This window comes from Canis lupus, chromosome X (genome assembly GCF_003254725.2).
Source record: "Canis lupus dingo isolate Sandy chromosome X, ASM325472v2, whole genome shotgun sequence".
Lineage (NCBI taxonomy): Eukaryota > Metazoa > Chordata > Mammalia > Carnivora > Canidae > Canis > Canis lupus.
The window spans coordinates 9,307,919-9,330,726 of record NC_064281.1 but is presented as its reverse complement, the minus strand read 5'-3'; the positions used below and the strand labels follow the sequence as shown (position 1 = coordinate 9,330,726).

The following is a 22,808-nucleotide window of genomic DNA, read 5'->3' as shown; positions in this document are numbered from 1 at the left end:
TATGATAGTCACAGAGAGAGAGAGAGGCAGAGACACAGGCAGAGGGAGAAGCAGGCTCCATGCACCAGGAGCCCGATGTGAGATTCGATCCCGGGTCTCCAGGATCGCGCCCTGGGCCAAAGGCAGGCGCCAAACCGCTGCGCCACCCAGGGATCCCAAATTTTTTAAAAAGATTTTATTTATTTATTTGACAGAGAGCACAAGCAAAGGGAGTGACAGGCAGAGGGAGAGGGAGAAGCAGGCTCCCCACTGAGGGCAGAGCCCAACATGGGGCTCCATTCCAGGGCCCTGAGATCACGACCTGAGCCAAAATTTTTTTTTGAAGATTTTATTTATTTATTCATGAGAGACACAGGGAGAGAGAGAGAGAGAGAGAGAGAGAGGCAGAGACACAGGCAGAGGGAGAAGCAGGCTCCATGCAGGGAGCCCGACGCGGGACTTGATCCCAGGACTCCAGGATCAGGTCCTTGGCTGAAGGCAGGCGCTAAACTGCTGAGCCACCCAGGATCCCCTTAAAGATAGATTTATTTATTTATTTATTTATTTATTTATTTATTTATTTATTTATTATAGACATAGAGAGAGAGACAGACAGACAGAGACATAGGAGGAGGGAGAAGCAGGCTCCATGCCGGGAGCCCGACGTGGGACTCGATCATGGGACCTGAGCCAAAATTAAGAGTTGGACGCTTAACCTACTGAGACACCCAGGTGCTCCCACTTTGTTCAGTTCCTTAAAAACGCATAATTAAAGATAACTCACCCTGAAAGATTAACTAAGAGCCTGTATTTGAGGAAGGGTGGTACAATGGGGATTTTTCTTCCTTTCCTTCTGAAGGGACCTTTTTTTAAGCTTGACTAGTTTCCAGTTATTCTCAGGTAAATTTCCTAAGGTGCCTCTTCAAGATTCATACCTGTAGCGGAGGGAGGATGCTATAAACTGGAGCAGAGGAACCACGGGGGTATAGAGGTGGGGGAAAGGGCCAAGGTTGGTTCCTTTGGGCGAATTGCATAAAGGGCACCAACAGGCAGGCATTCTTTGTCTTCTGAGTGGGAAGTAAAGATATAATTAATTCCTCTATTAATAATCACCTTAAGGGCCACCTGGGTGACTCAGCGGTTGGGCATCTGCTTTTGGCTCAAGTCGTGATCCTGGGGTCCTGGGATCGAGTCCTGCCTCAGGCGCCCTGCAGGAAGTCTGCTTCTCCCCTTGCCTGTGTCTCTGCCTCTCTCTCTCTTTGTGTCTCTCATGAATAAATAAAATCTTAAAAAAAAATCATCTTAATATATAAACTTCATCAAAACTTATTGCCCTTTGGCTTTTACCAAAGTTCTTTAAAAAAGTATTCTCCAAAAACCCAGTGTGGATGGCAATGTCTTTTACATTATAGACCTATTTCCTTACTGTATGTCGATCATATGCTCATCATGTGAAATGAAGCGTTTTTAATCAATCAAGATTTACGGCAATGGCAATTGGCAGATACTTCAGATGCTTCTAATTTGGCTGCATACTTTTAAAAAGTAGTTAAGGAATAGAAAACACTTAAAATATCCATCTTAGCCTTTAAATGGCATCTAAACCTTAGAAGTCAAATATCATAGCCGATATTTATAAAAGGAATTGTAAAAGGAAGACTAACGCAACCACAGCGTAATACAACCGTGTAGCCATGAATATATGATAAATCTAAACAGCAGCTTAACATCAGAGCCATGAGTTCTAGTTACAAAAATTCTTAGACCTTGGAAAGAAGGTATAGCAAGCCAACTGTAAAGCTGGCCCACAATAACCTCTGCCTCCTGGTACTCACAGTCTATGACCAAGATGGTAGGCCAAGGCAGGCCATTTTGGTCTTGGACTAGTTTCCCTGGACTGAGGTGATCACTCCCACGGAGCTGGCAGCAGGACCTGAGATTTACTTCTAACAAATAGAATATGGCCCGAATGATGGGGTGTCACTCCCCCGACTAGATTATCAGGGCAGGTGACTTCCATCTTGCTAGCTACCTCTTTCTTTTGTTGGCTTTGATGAAGCAAGCTGCCCCGTGGGAGACTTCCTGCTAGGGGGGCAAGTGAGAACAGCCTTTGACCGACAGCGAGGGAGGAACTGGGTCCTGAAAACCACCGCGTGAGTTTGAGCCTGGAAGGGGATCCCAAGCCCGGGAGGGTCCCGTGGCCCTCACTGACCTCTAGACTGCAGCCTTTGAGAGACACTGAGCAGAGGACTCGGCCAAGCCTCGTCCGCGATCCCGACCAGAGACGCTAAGATCACAGAGTGTGGGACTCTAAGCCACTGAGTCTGGGGGTAATTTGTTACGCAGCAATAAATACCTAAGACAGAAGGGCAGTCGCTTCACATTTTTATTATGTTGGCAGGTCATGGCTTAACATCAGTTAGTATTGCTTAATGGAATCAACGTACAAATTGTTATACCGTGAATCGTTTTCAGTTAAGACCACGTTTTTCAGACTTTGCCAAAACAAGCCTTCCGCCTTGGGGTTGTCAGGCCATTGAAGGATGGAGCTCTTGCAGATCCTCTGCCGCAGCCTCAGATACTGAGAATGCTGTAACACTGGCTCCAGCAAAATAAATATGATCACATCCATATTCTCATCCATGAGCCGCTGCAAGGCCAAGTAGAACGCCGTTTTAAAGTTCCAGTTTTGGGCGTATTCTTTGGTTAAGACGAATATGGTTTTCTTGCTTTGGTTTATGCTCTGCATGAGGTTATCGATGATGGCTAATCCCGGGTCCCAATCTCTCTCCTCTAAACAGAGGAGCACATTTTTCCCTTCACTCTCTTCTAGGTGGAAGCGCAGCTCATTTATCACCCAGTCAGTAACAGAGGCATCTTTGGTGTCATAAGAAACATAGGCGTCGTAGAAAGTTTGGGACGTGGAAACAGACCTGTAGCCTTTTACCTTAGCCAAGCACACGTGATAGATAAACCAGACATCCCAATAAAACCAATGGTGACCCAAGGCAGCCAACATGACGGTGACGGTGATAAAGGACGTGAAGATACACAGCACCGCCGCGAGGGTATCCGAAATACAAGTTGTTAGCTCCAGACTCACAATGCTCTTCCCCCTTTGATCCCCGGGACTAGAGCAGATGACGTCTGTCAACCTAGGGATGGTGACATTCAGATTTTCATCCATCCATCTTCGAAAATCTCCAATGTCGCAAGTACAGTCAAAAGGGTTTCTACCTAGTTCCAGAATGGCTAAACTGGTGTTGGTCTTAGTTTGCAGCGTGGATTTGTTGATCATCTTCAGCAGGTTGGAGCTCAGGTCGAGGTGAATCAGACTGCTGGCTTCAGAAAGAAAGCTGGCGGGCAGGTGGGAAATCCTGTTTCGGTGAAGTAGCAGCGTCTGCAGGGAAGACGTGAATTTGGAGAGGCTGTTGGTTATAGAGGACAGCCTGTTTCCACTCAAGTCCAGCACCTGGAGACGTGGAAACTCCTGGAGTAACGTCCAGTTAAAGAAATTTAAAGCGTTATTTTTTATGTACAGTTGGGTGAGACTCTGGGGCAGGTTCAGGAAAGCTTCGTTCGGGATGCGCCGGAGGTTGTTTAAGGATAGATCGAGCCGTGTCAGATTCCTGAGACGTGTAAAAATTTTCCAGTACTTGTCACCTTCGGCATTCCACAAAATGTCAAGGCGGTTTCCACTGAAAACTAATTCTTCCAGGGACACGCTTCTCAGGTCTTGCTCCGTTAAAGTGTAGATGCTGTTGTGGCTCAAGTTTAAGACTTTCAGTTGTGTTAAGTTTTGAATAAATCCTAGGCGGTGCGTCACCCCTGCTATTCGGAAGTAGTGTGCATTGTAGCTGAGATCCAGAACTTCTAACTCGGGCAGATCACTGAGCGCATTGTCATCGTCAAAGTCTAGTCTGTTGTTTGTCAAATCCAAATATTTGATATGCGGCACCGCTGAAAATTCATTTCCATGTAACACTTGACCGTTGCCGTTCGAAGACAGATTTAAGCAGGCGATGTCATGAAAAGCTTCAAATTGCTCTCGCCCGATGAAGAAAATACTGTTCAGGCTTAAATCTAAGGCTTTGCCATAAACTGTACATTGTGGCTTTATTAAAGGATGGGTGTTATGATAAAAATTTGAGTGTGGGTCAAACTCCATATCCGCTGAGCGTGGCTTAAGGACATGCCTTTGAGAAGAGGAACCATTTACTTCATTCTGCCGGATATCATTTACCAAGGGTGATATTCTGTTTTCTGACAAGTAAATGATGGAGAGGTTGGGGAAATTTTGGAAAAGGGTAAAATTAATTTGCTTAATAAAGTTGACACCCAAGTTGATAGTCTTTAGATTTGAGAGACCCATCAGGGGCTCGAAGTCTCCCGCTCTAAGTTCCTGGAATACGTAACCTCTTAAGTGCAACGCCTGGAGCAACTTCAGGCTAGAAAAGTTGTGGGAAATATTAATATATTTGGGATATTTCGCCTTTACGTAGTTATAAGATAAGTCAAGTATTTCCAAGACGGGCAGCTTCGTCAAAAATTCCCCGGAGGCTATTTCGTCAACTAAATAATTGAATTCCAGATGCAGTACCTTCAGGTTACGCATGTTGTCAAACCACGTTGCAGGAATCTTCCGGAGGGAAGTGCTAGAGAGGTTTAGGTAGCGAAGCTCCGTCAGGGTTTGAAAAGCAAGAGGATGGATCTGAATTGAAGCGCCTCCCTCACAAGGTGTACAGGGAAATGGGGCATTGAAGCACCTCGGACAGTTCCCGCTTAAATCCAGGACTCTTAAATTTCTCAATCCCTTGAAATCTTCCTGACTGATGATTTTAATCTTGGCGTTGCTAAGATAAAGTTCCTTCAGGGAGCTTGGCAGTTTCGGGGGCACATGGACAAGCTTATTAAAGGACAGGGACAGCACCTCCAAATTCGTAAGACTTTCAAATGTTCCGTCTTCTATGTTGAAAGTTTTGTTGTTACAGTTGTTGCCAAAATAGCAATTCCAGCTCAAATAGAGCCTTTCCAGATTCGTGAGCCCAGACGTATTCTTTTTCGTTACCCAGATGATGTTGTTCTGAATCAGGCTAAGTTCCTTCAAAGACCCTGGCAAGCCAGCCGGTATTTGGTATAACTGGTTGTCTTCAAGGAGTAACTGGTTTAGGTTTTGTAGGTTGAGGAATGCCCCATCTGTGATATTCATGCCATTTTTGTTATCAGGATTTTCACTCAGGTGCTGTGGGTTGGCGTTGTGATTTAGATTGATCTTAGTGAGATTTTGCAGCCCGTGGAATGATTCGTTTGTTATGTGTGTGATGTAATTATCAGACAGGTCTAGCACTGTCACGTACTTGCCCACTGTTTGGGGAACTTCTTGAAGTCGACGACCGTTGCACTCTGCAATAACAGAGCCATTCTGTCTTCTCTCGTCACAAGGATAGCTTCTAGAATAATTTGCTTTGGTGACGAACTCATAGGAGTCAGAGATGAGCAAGAAAAGGCAGGTCAGAACCAAAGACCGAGGGCTCATGTTTTCCTAAGGAAAATCAAAAGTGGAAGCGCAACGTTAGAGTAGCAGTATTTACTACGCATTTCATGATGCGACTATCAGCGCTTCATCACACCGTGCATGCGTTTTGAAGTGTGAATTCTCTCAACAATTCAACAAATTTGGTTTGGAACAATTGAATTAAAAATATATATATATATATATTTTTTTACTGGAATTCGATTTGCCAACATATAGTATAACAATTGGATTTTTAAAATCTGTTTTTCTGGGGATCCCTGGGTGGCTCAGTGGTTTAGCACCTGCCTTTGGCCCAGGGTGTGATCCTGGAGTTCCAGGATCGAGTCCCACATTGGACTCCCTGCATGGAGCCTGCTTCTCCCTCTGCCTGTGTCTCTGTCTCTCTCTCTCTGTGTCTCTCATGAATAAATAAAATCTTTAAAAAAGTAAAATAAAATCTGTTTTTCTTTTTCACATATTTATTTAAATTCTAGTTGGTTCACATATCGTCTAATATTGGTTTTAGGAGTAGAATTTAGTGATTCATCCCTTACATATAACACCTAGTGCCAGGTTATGAAAATTGTTTGGAACGATTTTAATTTCTCGCTGCCTTCAGCTTCATGGTGCTCAAAGAAGTTGAAGATGGAACTATCTGAGATTATGTTGATGAGAAAGCCTGGGAAGCTTTTGCTTGCAGAGGCATTAATTGAGATGCCGCATCACTGTAGCAGGTCTGATGCTGGCCCGTGGCTGTGGTTCATCTAGGTCTGTAGCGCAGCAAGCTATAGATTCATAGCTTCAACCTATTAGCATAACTCTTGATGAAAGTTGGCCCGTCCCAAGTAGAGTTCAGATCCAGCTTTCATTATGGGGTCATCCAAGATCTCCAAGCCAGAGTCACCTCTAGCTCATCTACGTAGCCATCTCTCTACACAACCGTATCTCTTATTGCCATTCCCCCCAGTTTTTTCCTACCTCTCCGGTGGTGCGTCTCTGGATCTCTTATCTCCTCGAGTGACAAAGCGGACACCTTCTGTTGATAAGGATAACAGCGTATCAGGTAGTGTGCTCACCAGAAACATTTTCTCACCCGTGTTAATGCTCAGAGCAACACAATGAGGTGGGTTCTATGTTTTTCACATTTTGTGGGTGAAGAAACAAACCCAGACACTTTGGTGGCTTTCAGAAGGATAGAGCAGCCCGGGTGGCTCAGCGGTTTAGAGCTGCCTTCAGTCCAGGGTGTGATCCTGGAGACCCGGGATCGAGTCCCATGTCGGGCTCCCTGCATGGAGCCTGCTTCTCTTTCTGCCTGTGTCTGTGCCTCATGAATAAATAAATAAAATCTTAAAAAAAAAGAAGGATGATACACCGTAGAGCTGGATCCCAGTCATTCTGATTCCAACATCGTGTTTTAACCAGTAGCCATGATGCTACACAACCTCGCTTTGAAGTCTTCATGCCAGAACAGTGCCTCAATTGTAGACAGCACGCAACAAAAACTTTGCGGAATGCCTACCAGTGCTCACATGTCCCTTAGCAGATGAACATTGGCATGCATAGCTATTCTGTGGCTAATATTGTAAACTTCTGTGGGGAAGACGTGATGTTTCCTATTTTTATGCGGCCTCTGTAACACTTTGTAGTGCCTCACTTTCTGCAGCCCTCTCTCTTTTTTTTAAGACAATTTATTTATTTTTAAAGATTTGAGGGGATCCCTGGGTGGCTCAGCAGTTTGGCGCCTGCCTTTGGCCCAGGGTGCGATCCTGGAGTCCCGGGATCGAGTCCTGCATCCAGTTCCCGGCATAAATAAATCAAATCTTTTTTTATTCATTCATGAGAGACACAGAGAGAGAAGCAGAAACATAGGCAGAAGGAGAAGCAGGCTCCCTGCGGGTAGCCCGATGCGGGACTTGATCCCTGGACCCTGGGATCACGACCTGAGCCAAAGGTAGGCGCTCAACCACTGAGCCACCCAGGCGTCCCTCCGCAGCCCTCTCAACGGAGGGCTCAATATATTACTTCTGGTAGTTATACAATGCAATAAACAGATTAGTGTGATTCGTTTGATGAGGGTCATGGTCAACTCTCAAAATCTTATTTCACTGGGCATGGAAACCAACCTTCACTAAATTGTACTTTTCACTAGAGCACAACTCACATCCTTATTGAGAGTGAAGCCAGGTAAGTGCTTCCTCTTTAAATCCTTCTAAAGTTGAGGGTTAATGAGCTAACAGTCACTGTCATAGCCTTGGTAGTGAATAGTGATATTCTGGGGATCAGTGATCACTGCCAATTCATCGCACTCGAGGAAGAGCCAGCTCCTGATGAGATGAAAATATATAAGGTGAACCAGAACCCCCAGGCATTTCCAGTTACTTTCAGTTATTTTCAAATACAGCACAATCTAGGTGCCGCTACTTGATGTTTTACTAGAAGAAAGCCCTGCTTTACCTGGTTTGGTAGGCAGAATTTTAAGAGGGTCCCTCTGGCCTTTGCCCCCTCGCACTACTGGTGTAATCGTGCTATGTCACTGTGGCAAAAGGTTGATTATCTAGATGGGCCTAATTTAATTGTATGTGCCTCTAAAAGCAGCGAGTTTTCTCTGGCTCGCAGCAGAAAGGAGAACCAGAGATCAGAAGCAGGAGAATAATTTGACTCTTGCGGACTTAAAGGTGGATGGGGCCGCTGACGGGGAATGCAGGCAGCCTTTAGAAGCCGAGAGTGATTCTCTGCTGACACCTTGCAAAGAAATGCCCCCTCTCCCATCCTACAACCACAAAGAACTAAAACTGACTGACACCCTGAATGCACTTGCAAATGGATCCTTACTCGGAACCTGGAGAGAAGAGTCCAGCTTGGCCAGTATGTTGATGTGAGCCTTAGGAGATCTAGAGCAGAGGACCCAGGCAAGCCCACTCAGACTTAACCTACAGAAATTTGAGCTAATAAATGCGTATTGTTTAAAGCCTCTAATTATATTAATTTGATATGTTAAATTTGAGTTTGTGATCTTCCAGTGGAGATGTCCAGTAGGCAGTTACATATATGCCCCTTGGGCTCAGAGGAGCCTCATGGACGGATGAATTTGGGAGTTGTGGCAAGTGTACACCATAAAGGATATTCCACATTTCTGTTCCATCAACAACGATTTTCTCATCTTTTTTTCCTAGTAATTTTATGATTTCACTTTCTTACACTGAAATATTTATCTCACTGGGATTGTTTTGGCTTAAAACATGAGGTACAGGGACGCCTGGGTGGCTCAGCGGTTAAGCATCTGCCTTCGGCTCAGGGCGTAATCCCGGGGTCCTGGGATCTAGTCCCCTATTGGGATCCCCGCATGGGGCCTGCTTCTCCCTGCCTGTGTCTCTGCCTCTCTCTGTGTCTCTCATGAATAAGTAAATAAGGTCTTTAAAAAAAACAAAACAAAAACATGAGGTGCAGACTCACAATATTTTTTTCTCAACAGAGACCTGGTTGCCCCAACACTGTTTATGTATTTATTTTCACCGAGGTATAGTTGACACTCAGTGTCACATTAGTTTCAGGCACATAACCTAGTGATTCGATACCTCTGCACCTCATGCTCTGCTCAGCACAGGTGTGGCCCCCACCTGCCACCACACAGCGCTATTACAGTACCTCTGACTGTACTGCCTGCGCTGTACCCTTCATCCCCGAGGCGTACTCATTCCCTACCTGGAAGCCCGTATCTCCCATTGCCCCCTTCACCCATTTTTCTCATTCCCCACCACCCTCTCCTCTGGCAACTACTAGTTTGTTGTCTGTATTCCTAGGTCTGCTTCTTTGATTCGTTCATTTTTTTTTTGTTTTTTAGATTCCACAGATAAGTGAAATCATACAGTATCTGTCTATGACGTATGTCATTGAGCATAATGCCGTCTGGGTCCATCCACGTTGTCACAAGTGGCAAGATCTCATTCTTTTTCTTTAAATTATATCACAATAGCCTTTTTAAAACAAAATATTTAATTTATTTATTTATGGGAGAGAGAGAGAGAGAGAGAGAGAGGCAGAGACACAGGCAGAGGGAGAAGCAGGCTCCATGCAGGGAGCCCAACGTGGGACTCGATCCCTGGTCTCCAGGATCACGCCCTGGGCTGAAGGTGGCGCTACCACTGGGCCACCCGGGCTGCCCAGATCTCATTCTTTTTTATAGCTGTTGTGTGTACACTACATCTTTATCCATTCATCTATCGATGGACACTTAGGCTGCTTCCACATTCTGGCTATTGTGAATGAGGCTGTAATGAACATAGGAGTGTGTGTATTTTTTTGAATTCGTGCTTCCATTTTCTTTGGATTCATACCCAGTAGTGAAATTACACCATATAGTGTTTCTATTTTTTAGTTTTTGAGGAACCTCCAACAGTATTTTTCGCAGTGGTTGTACCAGCACCAATTAACATCGCCACCAACAGGGCACAAGGGTTCTCTTTTCTCCACATCCCCCTCAACATGTCTTTTGTGTGTGCATTTTATTTTAGCCATTGTGACAAGTGTGAGGTGAGATCTCATGGAGGTTTTGATTTACATTTTCCTGAGGATGAGTGATGGTGAGCATCTTTTCATGCGTCTGTTGGCCATCCCTACGCCTTCTTTAGAAAAATGTCTATTCGGGTCCTCTGCCCAATTTTAATCAGACTATTTTTTTGGTGTTGAGTTGTGTAGTTCATGCATTTTGGATAGCAACCCTTTATCAGACAGACCCTTTGCAAATATCTTCTCACATTCAGTAGGTTGCTGTTCTGTTTTGTTGATGTGTAATATCATTTGAATAATTTTTTGCTCACCAACTTGATATACTCCTTTTATCATATACTAACTTTCCTGTATATTTGTTTTTTTTAAAAGATTGTATTTATTTATTCATGAAAGACACAGAGAGGGAGAGAGAGGCAGAGACACAGGCAGAGGGAGAAGCAGGCTCCATGCAGGGAGCCCGACGTGAGACTCGATCCCGGGTCTCCAGGACCACATCCTGGGCCGAAGGTGGTACTAAACCGGGAGCGGCCCCCTGGGCTGCCCACTTTCCTGTATATTTGGGTCTATTTCTAGACTCTCTGCTTCATCAATCTGTTCATCATTCATGCGCTAGCATTAAAACATGCGCATGTTTTAATAACTACAGTTTGAGGGGATGTTATATCTGATCGGGCAAGTCCTGCTCAGTGTTCTCCTTTGGTGAACGGATTACTCCTATTAGACGGTAGAAATTATGGTGGAGAGGGGCGCCCGGGGGGCTCAGTGGGTGAAGCATTTGCCTTCGGCTCAGGTCATGATCCCGGGGTCCTGGGATTGAGGCCCGCATTGGGCTCTCCACTCTGCGGGGGGCCTACTTCTCCACCCACCTCTGCCCACAGCTCCCCCTGCTTGTGCACTCTCTCTCTCCCTCTGTCAACTAGATCAATAAAACCTTAAAAGAAAAAAAAAGGAAATTATTATGAAGAGAAATAAAGAGAGGGAAGAGGTTGGTTATGTAGACTGTCCGTCGATTGGGATTTGTCTGTTGGTTTTCTCATGATGAAACTGGGGTAATGGCTGAGGCAGTGCTTGTCAGGTTCCTGCTCTAATTTTTAATTATTAATTAATTAAAAAATTCAAAATTAATGTTTAAAAGGGCCCATGAGGAACAGATGGCAGGGTAAGGCCAGATTGGAGACTCTTCCCTTGGCCTGCTAAATAGCTGTGTTGGTAGGAGTGGCATTTTTAGGTAGTTCGTTGGGCAGGTCCAGAGGACAGAGCTGCCCTGTGTGGCCTCAAGTTAAGGCCTCCACATCTCATTTCAGAGGCCAAGGTCTCTCCTACAACAATGAACAAGTGAGCAGAAAAGCCTCTAGGGGGCACTGGAGACCAGGAGGAGAACTTGTTGAACTCCACTGGGTTTTTTTGTTTTGTTTTGTTTTGTTGTTTTTTTCAGGATGAAAATGGCCTCCCAGAGAGTGAGGCAGCTTACAGTAGATGTCGGCCAGGGAAGGGATCAGGACATCCCGCAGATCTGTGAGCGAGGAGCTCGAGGTTCCTAGCTCCACCCTTCCACGAGTCCAGAGTGGACAAGCTCCATGTAACCTCAATTTGAAGAGAAACACAAGGCGGGGCAGGGTGGGAAGTGGCGGGCAGGCTGCTAGCCTGGGGGTTGAGGAGAAAACCTCCCCCCATCAGCCTCTCCCTCTGCCTCAGGTCCTCTCCCAAAGTGCTGGGTGAGGCCCAGGGGCCAGGCTGCTTGGCAAGGCCCTAGCTCGCTCGTCCAGCTGGAGCTGGGGTGGGGGGCAAGACCCCAGCAGGAGCAGCATGACCTCCCCAGCCGAGCCCCTGGCTCCCAAAAGTCTGTGGCTCCAGAAGCACCTCCTGGGGAGCCAGATCCCAGGCAGGGCGAGAAGGGTACCCAGGACAGCCAGGCCTCACTCAGGTGTCGTCGACGAGCCAACACATCCAGCCTGGCAACTCTGCAAGGAAAATAGAGAAATGGCCACTCGCCCCCCCCCCCCAAATAGAGAAATGGCAACTTGGCAAATAAAATCGAGGGCGCAAGGGGGCAATTGTGCAAGTAACACAGAAAGTGCAACTATGCAAATAAAACCGAACCTGAGACAGGGAGGAGAAAGGACGTGCACTTCTGCTGCTGTTTGCCTCTCCCGCCCTGGCAGGTCAAGGCCCCCACTAAGGGAGAGTAAGGACCGGGTCCCCCCTCCCCACATCTGCGAGGGCACATCGACAGAGAGCACCTGCAGCAGACAGCACCGAGCCCCGCCCTCCCCACCCTCCCCATCCTCCTCACCCTCCCCATCGACCTCATCCTTCCCATCCTCCTGATACTCCCCACCCTCCCCATCCTCCCCATCCTCCCGATACTCCCCACCCTCTCCATCCTCCCCATCGTCCCCATCCTCCCTATCCTCCCCACCCTCCCTATCCTCCCCATCCTCCTGATACTCCCCACCCTCCCCATCCTCCCCATCCTCCCCATCCTCCTGATACTCCCCACCCTCCCCACCCTCCCCATCCTCCCCATCCTCCCCACCCTCTCCATCCTCCCCATCGTCCCCATCCTCCCCATCCTCCCCACCCTCCCCACCCTCCCCATCCTCCTGATACTCCCCACCCTCCCCATCCTCCCCATCCTCCCCATCCTCCTGATACTCCCCATCCTCCCCATCCTCCCCATCCTCCCAATACTCCCCACCCTCTCCATCCTCCCCATCTTCCTCCTGCACCACCCCTGGCTCTGGGAACTCTGCCAATGTCCCAGCTCATGGACACTCCCCTCTAGCACCCCAGCAGGAAACCGGAGCATCTCCCTGGGAAAATGAACAAGCACGGTAGCAGGGCTGTGAGTGCCAAATTTAAGGGGGCACCCCAAAACTTAGTCATCAAGGTGAATGCTAGTCTAACAACTTAAAATCTCTCATGGGCTAAATATTCAACATTTTAAATAAAGATGGGCACCTGGGTGGCTCAGTGGTTGAGCATCTGCCTTTGGCTCAGGGTGTGATCCTGGGGTCCTGGGATCGAGTCCCGAGTCGGGCTCCCTGCATGGAGCCTGCTTCTCCCTCTGCCTGTGTCTCTGCCTCTCTCTCTCTCTGTGTCTCTCATGAATAAATACATTTTAAAAAAATCTTTCAATAAAGACAGAATCCAACCCTGCACTTGTGAGGCACCACTTCACTTGCCTCACCCTGAGCCCAGCTGTGGTTCCAAAAAAACTTTATTCACCAAAACTGGCAAAACTAGTCTGCAGGCTGGGCTGTAATTTGCCAGTTTGATTTTTGAATAGCAAATAGCACTATTAAAATATTGCTTATTTTGATTATGGAGCTTTTTGGCATCCTCCCTTCCTTAAATTTTGCACCTGGATGAGCACCTCAACTTGCCTCACCCCGGCCTCAGCCTTGCACCAGAGAAAAGATCTATGATCACGTTGGCATAGTCTGACCAAAAGCGACTCACAGCCATTCATCTTGGGCACAGACTCATCCGTTGGGAAGTCCTGTCCTTGAAATCGGAGCTCGTAATCAGTTATTTGATGCCCCACGCTTGAGTATGAAATAACAACCAATACCAATCACCTGAGCGATTCACCGAGCATGAGAAAAATCGATACAAGCAAAAAGAAAAAAACAATCAGACACAGCTATTGATCGAATGAGGCCTTCTGGTGCCCAGGATAGTGGTTTACGGTTTATTTTCTTAATGCAGGTCCTGTCTTGCACGCATTCTCAGTCCCCTCTCTGCAAGTCTGAAATCCTAAAAAATTTGAGCACCAGAAGACTACATTTTTGTTTCTTTTATAACATATTTGGCAGCAGAACGTGACCTGAACTGACCTAAGGCTACTGTCACCTGTATTTCCGTACTTAGCGTGAGCATTCTTGTTTCACGGCAGAAACAGCCACGTGCCTGACCTGGACCCCTTGGAAGTGTTTTATAATGTATCATGTGGGGAGCATGTCATCTTGCTGGAATGTGAATTCTGAATTCGGACGCCCTGCTGGCCTACAGGTTTCAGATAAGGGACTGGGGATCAGTACTTAAACCTCCTGGGCACCCGCGTGGCACAGTTGGGTAAGTGCTCGACTCTTGGTTTCGGCTCAGGTCACGATCTCAGGACTGTGAGATGGAGCCCCTGAGTCGGGCTCTGTGCTCCGCTCCGCAGGGAGTGTGCTTGTCCCCCTCCCCTGTCCCCTGCCTCTCCCCCTGCTTGTGCTCTCTGGCTCTCCATCAAATAAATAAAATCTTAAAAAAAAAAAAAAAACTTAGGGGATCCCTGGGTGGCTCAGTGGTTTAGCACCTGCCCTTGGCTCAGGGCCTGATCCTGGGGTCCCGGGGTCGAGTCCCCCATCGGGCTCCCAATAGGGAGCCTGCTTCTCCCTCTGCCTGTGTCTCTGCCTCTCTCTCTCTGTGTGTGTCTCTCATGAATAAATAAATAAAATCTTAAAAAAAAAAACAACTTAGATCTCCTTCCCTGGGGACATATTAGTGATTCCTGAGTTTCCCTTGGCATGTGTGGTAAATCAGCAAATCGAATGTGGTTGTCAACAGGGCTGAGCTATGACTTTCATGGCACTTGTGGGCTCCTTCCTCCATTAAAAAAAAATAGTAAAAGATTTCTCTAATGACTGTTTTGGCGTAAAGCCCCACACAGTCTGGGCTGGATTATGTTACTTTCCTGATTGTTTTATTTTATTTTGTTTTATTTTATTTTATTTTATTTTATTTTATTTTATTTTATTTTTTAAAAGATTTTAAAAGAGAAGCAGGCTCCATGCAGGGAGCCTGACGTGGGACTTGATCCCAGGTCTCCAGGATCAGGCCCTGGGCTGAAGGCGGTGCTGAACCACTGAGCCACCCAGGCTGCCCCACTTTCCTGATTTTAAAGAAAACAAAATGTCTCCTTAAAGTGTCACGGGTCCCAGGCCTTGTGCCTTCTAAGAAGAGCTCTCCAAAGAGAAGCCAACCCTGGTTGTCAGTGCTGTCGCCCTGGGGCTCAGATCAGGCCCAGGGGTGAGGTGGGGAGATACCCGCTGGCGGAAAGAGAAGGGTTAGAGCGGAGCTGACCGGTGGGGGACCCGAAGCCAGCAGAGGTGGCAGACAGGGATCAGAAAAGGAGAGTGTGGTGGCTTCAGTTATGCCCCCCAAACACATGCTGAACTTTTTTTTTTTTAAGATTTTTTATTTATTTATTCATGAGAGATGCACAGAGAGGGGCAGAGACACAGGCAGAGGGAGAAGCAGGCTCTGCGCTGAGCAGGGGGCCCGACGTGGGACTCAATCCCGGGACCCCGGGGTCACGCCCTGAGCCAAAGGCAGACGCTCAGCCTCTGAGCCCCCCAGGGATCCCCACACGCTGAACTTCTCTGTACCTGTGAGTGTGACCTCACTTGGAAGTAGGGTTTTTAGAATTGGAATGGAGTCGGGGCACCTGAGGGGCTCAGTGGGTTGAGTGTCTGCCTTCGGCTCATGTCTGGGGTCCTGGGATCGAGTCCTGCATCGGGCCCCCTGCTCAGCACGGAGCCTGCTTCTCCTTCTCCCTCTGCTCCACCCCCTGCTTGTGTTCTCTGTCTCTCTAAAAAATAATAAAATCTTTAAAAAAAACCAAAATGAATGGGATGGAGTCAAAGTGAGGTCCTGCTGCTTTAGGGTGCAGCCTAGTCCGGTGACTGGGGTCCTAAGAAGGAGGGGACGTTGGCAAGGAGCACCAAGGACTGCCGGCCACCTGCCGGCCACCGCGGGGAGCCAGGAGCAGGGCCTGGGACCCTTCCCCCTGAGCCACCAAGAAGGAACCAAGCGTGCTGATAGCACCTGGATCTTAGACTTCCGGCCTCCAGGATGGCCAGAGCACCCGGTGCTGTGGTTCTGGGCCACCAAGTTTGTGATGCCTGTCACAGAGGCCCCAGGAAACTAAGAGGGTGAGAACGGGTGGCCGGTGACCCCACCGCCCAGACACAGTGCAGCGGCCCGAGGAGGCCCTTGGTGCACACAGGCCCGGGGCTCAGTGCCCTGCACAGCCCCGAGGACGCCCGAGGCAGCGTGCTCTGGATTCTCACTGGGAACCCCCAGAAAAAGTCAGGACCCGTTTGTTTCTTTAAAGAGAGCCTATGACACACACACACACTCAGACATGCACACACGCACGCACACAGAAATCTGTTTAACTTCCCCTCCCTGCCAGAGACAGCTGTTGCTAGCTGTAGAGGAAGCGATTTCACAACCGTTTTCCTATTTTCCGTGCGTCCTCAGGTCTTTGGCTGGGGCCGTGGCACACCACAGGCCACACCAGTCCCTCGAGTTCCGAAAGATGCACACGACACAACAAAAAACAACCTGCCTTGGTCCTCCCTCAAATCTGCCTTCTGTGCTTGGATGCCAGGGGACGCCACAACCACAATTTTCAAGGCCCAGCGCCCTTTCAAGGCTCAGAAAAGTCCGCCTTGGCTGGGGACACCCCCAGAAGCCGTCCTGTGGGCCGAGGGTCGTGCGTAGGACAGAAGCTGAACGTGCTGGGTGCAAAGGGAGCGCTCCCCACTGGGCGGTGCTAAAATAGATCCCGCTGGTTTTCCTGCACAATTTCACAATCTAGGGCAAAAATCGCCTGCGGGGGTTCCGGGTGGGGGCCGAGCCTGCCTTCCTGAAATAAAACAGCTTTTTATCTTTCCACATCCCTGTCCTAGGCTGCAAACGGCCTTTCGGCAATGATGCCCCCTTTCCTCGCCCTCTGCCTCCCAACATCTCCCGAGTTTACTCCTTTCTCAGGATGGGTCCCGCTGGTAACCCCTAGCGCTGCAGTGTCAAGAGAACCCATTGATTATAAAACGTGATTAATCCCCCCAGGTGACTTATTTCCCTGTTTGGGCAGGTGTGCCGTGGCATTCGACCAGACCTGATTTTTTTATTTTTTTATTTTTTAAATTTTTGCCAAACTGGACATTTTTCTAACTTCTAACAGGTTTTGATTCGTTTGCAGTTGACTCTGTGGACCACTGAGGCATCCTGGCAGTCAATGAATAAAGAAACGGTTGACAGGATTTGTCACCTCGGATAAAACGTATAATTAATCAATGGATTTTTTATTTTATCCATCCCAAAGCTGACGGATCCGCTCACAGCTTTGGAGGCAAGAAGATACCACTACCGCATCAAATGCACATGTCCAAAAAAAAAAAAATACTAAAAAATAGTGAAAGGGAATAAAGGGGAAAGGAGAGAAAATGAGTGGGAAATATCAGTGAGGGAGACAGAACAGGGGAGACTCCTAACTCTGGGAAACGAACTAGGGGTGGTGGAAGGGGAGGAGGGCGAGGGGTGGGGGTGACTGGATGACGGGCACTGAGGGGGGCACTAGACGGGATGAGCACTGGGGGTTATACTATATGTTGGCAAATTGAACACCAATAAAAAATAAATTTATAAAAATAAAAAACACACACACAAAAAAAAACAAAAAACAAACGCACACGTCCACAATGAGATGGGTCCTGATTTCCTATATGTTGAAATATGAAAAATCATGCTATTTGAATTCCTGGAAGTATAGGAGGGAGAACGTGGTGAGTGCTTTACCAGGAAGCAAACACTGGGAGCTGCGCCAAGTCACACATTTTTGTATTTAATCCTCCTAAAACTCAGGGCGGCAGGTGCTACTCTAAGCCCTCATTTTACAGACGGGGAACCTGAGGCTCAGAGAAGCCGATCTCCCCAAGGTCACTCAAATGGGACGTGGCAGGGCTGCAGCCGAGCCCGGGCACCCCGAGTGGTTAGCAGATGGGTGGGGCTGGAGGCAAGCAGCTGGTTGGCAATGCTCTGGTTTGGATTATCCGCAGGGACCTCCCGGCCACACCTGGACCTTCAGGATTCAAATGCTGGGAGTGGATTTTCCACCTTGCCTTTCTGCACTGGTCAGTCTACCCCTGGGGCACTTCCAGATTCTCTGGAATTCCGTAGAACCACCGGAAGCCTACTGACTGGAGACATAGGCACCCACGAGGAGCTCTTTGTTACCCTCGGCAAAGTCAGCACGGCCTGTACTCGCTCCTGCCGACCCAGAAGCCACGGGTTACGCGTCCAATTTACTCTGCATTATAGTCCTGAAGGGTCATAAATTGGAGATAAGACCTTAAACAGCAGCAAATCCCGCAGTTCTGTTTAATAACCCAGCTGAAGTCAAGACATTCCATTGGAATGATGATCCCCCCAGTAGGCTCTGGCCGTCACCCTAAGATGCCCTTATAAATCACATCCAGCGGGTTTTCAAAGACTAACCATGAGTAACAACATGTTCCCCCACGAGACACACCCCACATCCCCTAAGTCTGGTTTCCCAGGGGCCTGCCTTCCGTCCCCCCCACCCCCCACCCCCGCCACACGCAGTGCTGAGGCTTAGCACAGGACAGGATGAGAAGCAGCCCCTGGAGGAGAACGAGCAAGCGTCACCCCCTGCCTCGCCCTGAACCACAGCCCTGGCTTTTCAGCTAAGGCATGCTTGGAGCCTTCATTTCACCTTCTGAAATCAAACCAAGGGGCTAATAAGTGAGCTCCGGGTCTTCTGGAATCTTCTCACCCCCCTACAAAAGGACTGTGCTCTTTTAAGCAAAGGACCAAAGGAGCTGGTCGGGTGCTGTCCTAAGGCAGTGGCTCTTGGGCTCACGTTGAGAAAGCTGTGAAGCTGAGAAGCTACGAACGGCTAGGCCCAGCCCTCGACATTCTGATTCCTTCAGTCTGGGGGGTCCCCGGTGATTCCAATGTGTAGTCAAGCCTCTGAGGTCAAAGGACCTTGCCAGGGGCCTGTGAGGTCCTTCACCTCTACCTAAGTCACCGGTGGAAGGGAGGCAGGGCATGTTTCCACGCTGAGTTTGATTTTGTTATCATTCCATTTTCACTTTTTTATAATACAGTTATATTGGCTGGGGCTCCCACAGCGGCTGACAAATACCTAGTAGAAACTGGATAACTTCGGGACGCCTGGGTCCGCGGTTGAGCGTCTGCCTTTGGCCCAGGACGTGATCCTGGGGTCCCAGGATCGAGTCCGACATCGGACTCCCCGCATGGAGCCTGCTTCTCCCTCGGCCTGAGTCTCTGCCTCTCTCTCTGTGTGTGTCTCTCATGAATAAATAAATAAAATCTTAAAAAAAAAAAAAGGAAAGAAACTGGATAACTTCAATCCCAATTCCACATGTGTCATTGGCCCTGGCGGGCCACCACAGTCAGTTCATAAAGCATCATAAAAATTCAGTACAGACTTCGTCTCCTTTCAAGATCTAAAACGGGCATTACATGGATTTCAAAATTAACTCCTTTCGGCCACCAACAAGAGTGGAATCTCGCCATTTGCAACCATGTGGGGGGGGGTAGAGAGGATGATGCTAAGTGAAATAAGTCAGAGAAGGACAAATACCATATGATCTCACTCATTTGTGGAATTTAAGAAACAAAACAGATGAGCAAAGGGGGTGGGGAAAGACAGAGAGAGAGAGAGACAAACCCAGAAACAGACTCGGCTACAGAGAACACACGGGTGGTTGAGGGGGGTGAGGGGAGAAGTGAAACAGGTGATGGGGATGGAGGAGGGCACTTGTGATGAGCACCGGGTGATGGATGGGAGCGCTGAATCACCGCATTGTACACCTGAGCTTAATATTACACCGTAACCTTAACTACCTGGAACTAAGATCTTTAAAAAAAATAAAAAAGGAAAGAAAAAGAACTTCGAAAACTTAAATATACACTAAATGGCTGTAGAAGTAAATAACTCCAAGAACTTTAATAAGCACTGACTGAGCATGGAAACATTATAAGGTAAATTTTGGATGAGAGTCTCTTGAAATCAGACTTTTTAACTGCTCTCAAATCTCAGAGTTTTTTGTAGAAAACACATCTTAAAATCGTCAAGTTTGTGTTTCCATCTGACAGTTGTCGGCAATAACAAAAAACTGACCCCCTGCTAGGTCTCAACACTCAAGCACACAACTGCAGAAATGGTACCACGTTTACTCAAAAATCCTGAACAAGAAAAGGGGCAACTAATATTGAACATTAAGCTCCTACGAGTCTCAATTTCAGGCTCCGCCTAGGCCCTCGCAAGCGACTGGCGCATGTGAGATCAGAGTTTGCCCTTTTTAATTTAGCTTAATTTAATTTTTTTTTTATAGAGGTAGCAAAGGAAAAACACTTCTCCCACCCACTTGGCTTTCAACTCTTTGGTTCTAGAAGAGAATATTGCTTCCTGCACGACCGGAGAGTCATAGTCAACTCCTGAACCTGGAATTTGCTTGTTGTCCTATTGGAATTAGTAAGATCGCTTACTAGGTTTGATTTTCAAAACCTACTGCACATGAGGCCACTCGGCCCACATTAGGGGTTGCTTCAATACTTAACCTTTTTATGCTTGTGGCCCCATCCGTCCCTTTCTGTGTCCACACCATTTGCTCCCAAACCACATTTCGGAGTCGGAATCAGGTATTTTGTTGGAAAGCTTTGTTAAAAGAATAGGGGCCGCTTACCGAGCTTCTGTGGTCCTAAAGTCTCATCCCGTCACCTGCAGCACCGAGGGGGGCTGTCCTCTGGGCGGTAGGTGCACTCAGGGAAAAGAAACTGGCCAACTTCCTGAACTCGGCTGCTTTACCATCAGCGGAACCTAGCACGTGGTTTGCAGAACTTTATGTGAGAAGAAGGGAACTTGTGATTTCTTAACTGTTGCCAAATCATTTATTGACTGTGCTTTCAAATTTCAAAACTGAAATTCACGGGGAGGGGAGAAAGTTATTTATAAAATAATTTGAGTAAGTGATACAAATATAACACATATGGGGTTGGGTGTGTGTATGTGTGAGTTTGTGTATTTTGGGGTGTATGTCGGGGGGTGGGGAGATGGCTGCAAGGATCCTCACCAAAATGTTAACATCGGGGTGGGGGGCGCCGGGGTGGCTCAGCAGTTGAGCGTCTGACTTCGGCTCAGGGCGTGATCCCGGGGTCCTGGGATCTAGTCCCGCATCGGGCTCCCCACAGGGAGCCTGCTTCTCCCTCTGCCCGTGTCTCTGTCTCTCTTTCTCTTTGTGTCTCTCATGAATAAATAAATAACATCTCAACAAAAAATGTTAACATCGCTTTGCTCTGGAGTCTAGGATCAGGGGAAAAGGAAGGAGAGAAACAGGGAATATTTTTCTTCCGCTTCGCAAGCTTTAGTGTGTTTTTGTAAACTTCATAACTTTGAGGTCAGTTTAGGGTTGCCCAAACTCCTCTTTTGTTGTATGATTCACAGTTAAATAACACTTGCGTCGCCTTGACTTTGTCCCACTCATTTCCAAGACAGCTCATAGCAAGGGAGGTGTGGGGCTCCGTGGGGCCTGTCCCCCGGGTGTCCCCGCACCTCAGCCAGCACCTGGCACGTGGCCTAAGCCCAACAAACTTTCGGTGAATGGGCCAGCGGGGGGCTGGATGAGCATGCACCAGGCACGAAGACTCAGTTTCCTGATTTGGTCTGACAGGTGAAGTGGAACCGAGGGCCTCAGAAGGTTTAACTGAGCACTGGGGTCCGCAAACCACAGCGTGTGGGCCCAAGCAGGCCCCAGGGCGCGGGATGGGGGAGGGAAGAGTAATTTTTACAAATAAACACTTGCAACCGGTCTGCTGCTAAAGAACACTGACTTTAGGGATCCCTGGGTGGCGCAGCGGTTTAGCGCCTGCCTTTGGCCCAGGGCGCGATCCTGGAGACCCGGGATCGAATCCCACATCGGGCTCCCTGCATGGAGCCTGCTTCTCCCTCTGCCTGTGTCTCTGCCTCTCTCTCTCTCTCTCTGTGTGTGACTATCATAAATAAATAAAATTAAAAAAAAAAAGAACACTGACTTTAAACTTCAATCACACGATGCGATCATCCCCCCAAAAGAATTCCATTCTTGTCCTTATTAGACCTAGATCACCAAAAAAGTGCACTTGGTTATTCCGTTTTGATTTTTATCCATTAAATAATTGTGCGGGGGGGGGGATCCCTGGGTGGCTCAGCGGTTTCGCACCTGCCTTTGGCCCGGGGCGCGATCCTGGAGTCCTGGGATTGAGTCCCGCGTCGGGCTCCCGGCATGGGGCCTGCTTCTCCCTCTGCCTGTGTCTCTGCCTCTCTCTCTCTCTGTCTGTCTCTCTCTGTCTATCATAAATAAATAAAAATAAAATCTTTTAAAAAATAAATAATTGTGCGATGTGTTTTTCTCGTACGACGGAAGTACCTACATAATGTCTTCAATGTGCCTCTTGGTCCGCGAAGCCTAAAATATTTACTTCACAGAGAACACTGGCCGACCCCTGGCCAAGAGAATCATTTGGGATGGGATGGGTGTGCTTCATCTCACCCTACACTGGGGACTGGGTGGGGACGGGGGACGTTTTTTTTTTTTTTAATTTATTTTTTATTGGTGTTCAATTTGCCAACATACAGAATAACACCCAGTGCTCATCCCATCAAGTGAAGGGGGGACATTTTCACGCACACGCACACACATGCGGTATCGCACACGTTGTGTCATTATTATCACCCCCCCCCCCCAGGGTTTCCATGACACCAGGCAACACAGCCTGTGGCTTCATAGGATCTCATGTCCGCGCCACCCCGGCTCTCGGTTTCCCTTGAACCATTTGCTCAGAAATAGCTTCTGAAGATAAGTAAAGGGGCACCTGGGGGGCTCTCAGGGAAGCTCTGCCTTCGGCTCAGGTCCTGATCCCGGGGTCCTCGGGTCGGGCTCCCTGCCCAGCGGGCAGTCTGCTTCTCCCTCTGCCGCTGCCCCCCTCCCTCCTGCTCTATCACCCG

The 22,808-nt window shown here is 48.0% G+C and overlaps 1 protein-coding gene across 2 annotated transcripts; it reads right to left on the bottom strand.

The window, feature by feature from the left end:
* Positions 1 to 2,351: 2,351 nt before the first annotated feature.
* On the bottom strand, positions 2,352 to 20,663 carry TLR8 (toll like receptor 8). Of its 2 annotated transcripts, XM_025436566.3 has the most exons (3): positions 20,512 to 20,663; positions 6,473 to 6,530; positions 2,352 to 5,521 (listed from the first exon to the last, which is right to left on the bottom strand). In XM_025436566.3, the coding sequence occupies exon 3, from the start codon at positions 5,513 to 5,515 to the stop codon at positions 2,399 to 2,401; it is 3,117 nt and encodes a 1,038-aa protein (XP_025292351.1). In that variant the 5' UTR covers positions 5,516 to 5,521; positions 6,473 to 6,530; positions 20,512 to 20,663; the 3' UTR covers positions 2,352 to 2,398. The 2 variants fall into 2 exon arrangements, with proteins under 2 accessions (XP_025292351.1, XP_025292360.1); XM_025436575.3 differs by lacking the exon at positions 6,473 to 6,530 and having other exon boundaries at positions 20,512 to 20,643.
* Between the last annotated feature and the right edge of the window lie 2,145 nt (positions 20,664 to 22,808).

Excerpts from the sequence above, each read along its gene's own strand:
- TLR8 (XM_025436566.3), bottom strand. The coding sequence starts at position 5,515 with ATGAGCCCTCGGTCTTTGGTTCTGACCTGCCTTTTCTTGCTCATCTCT.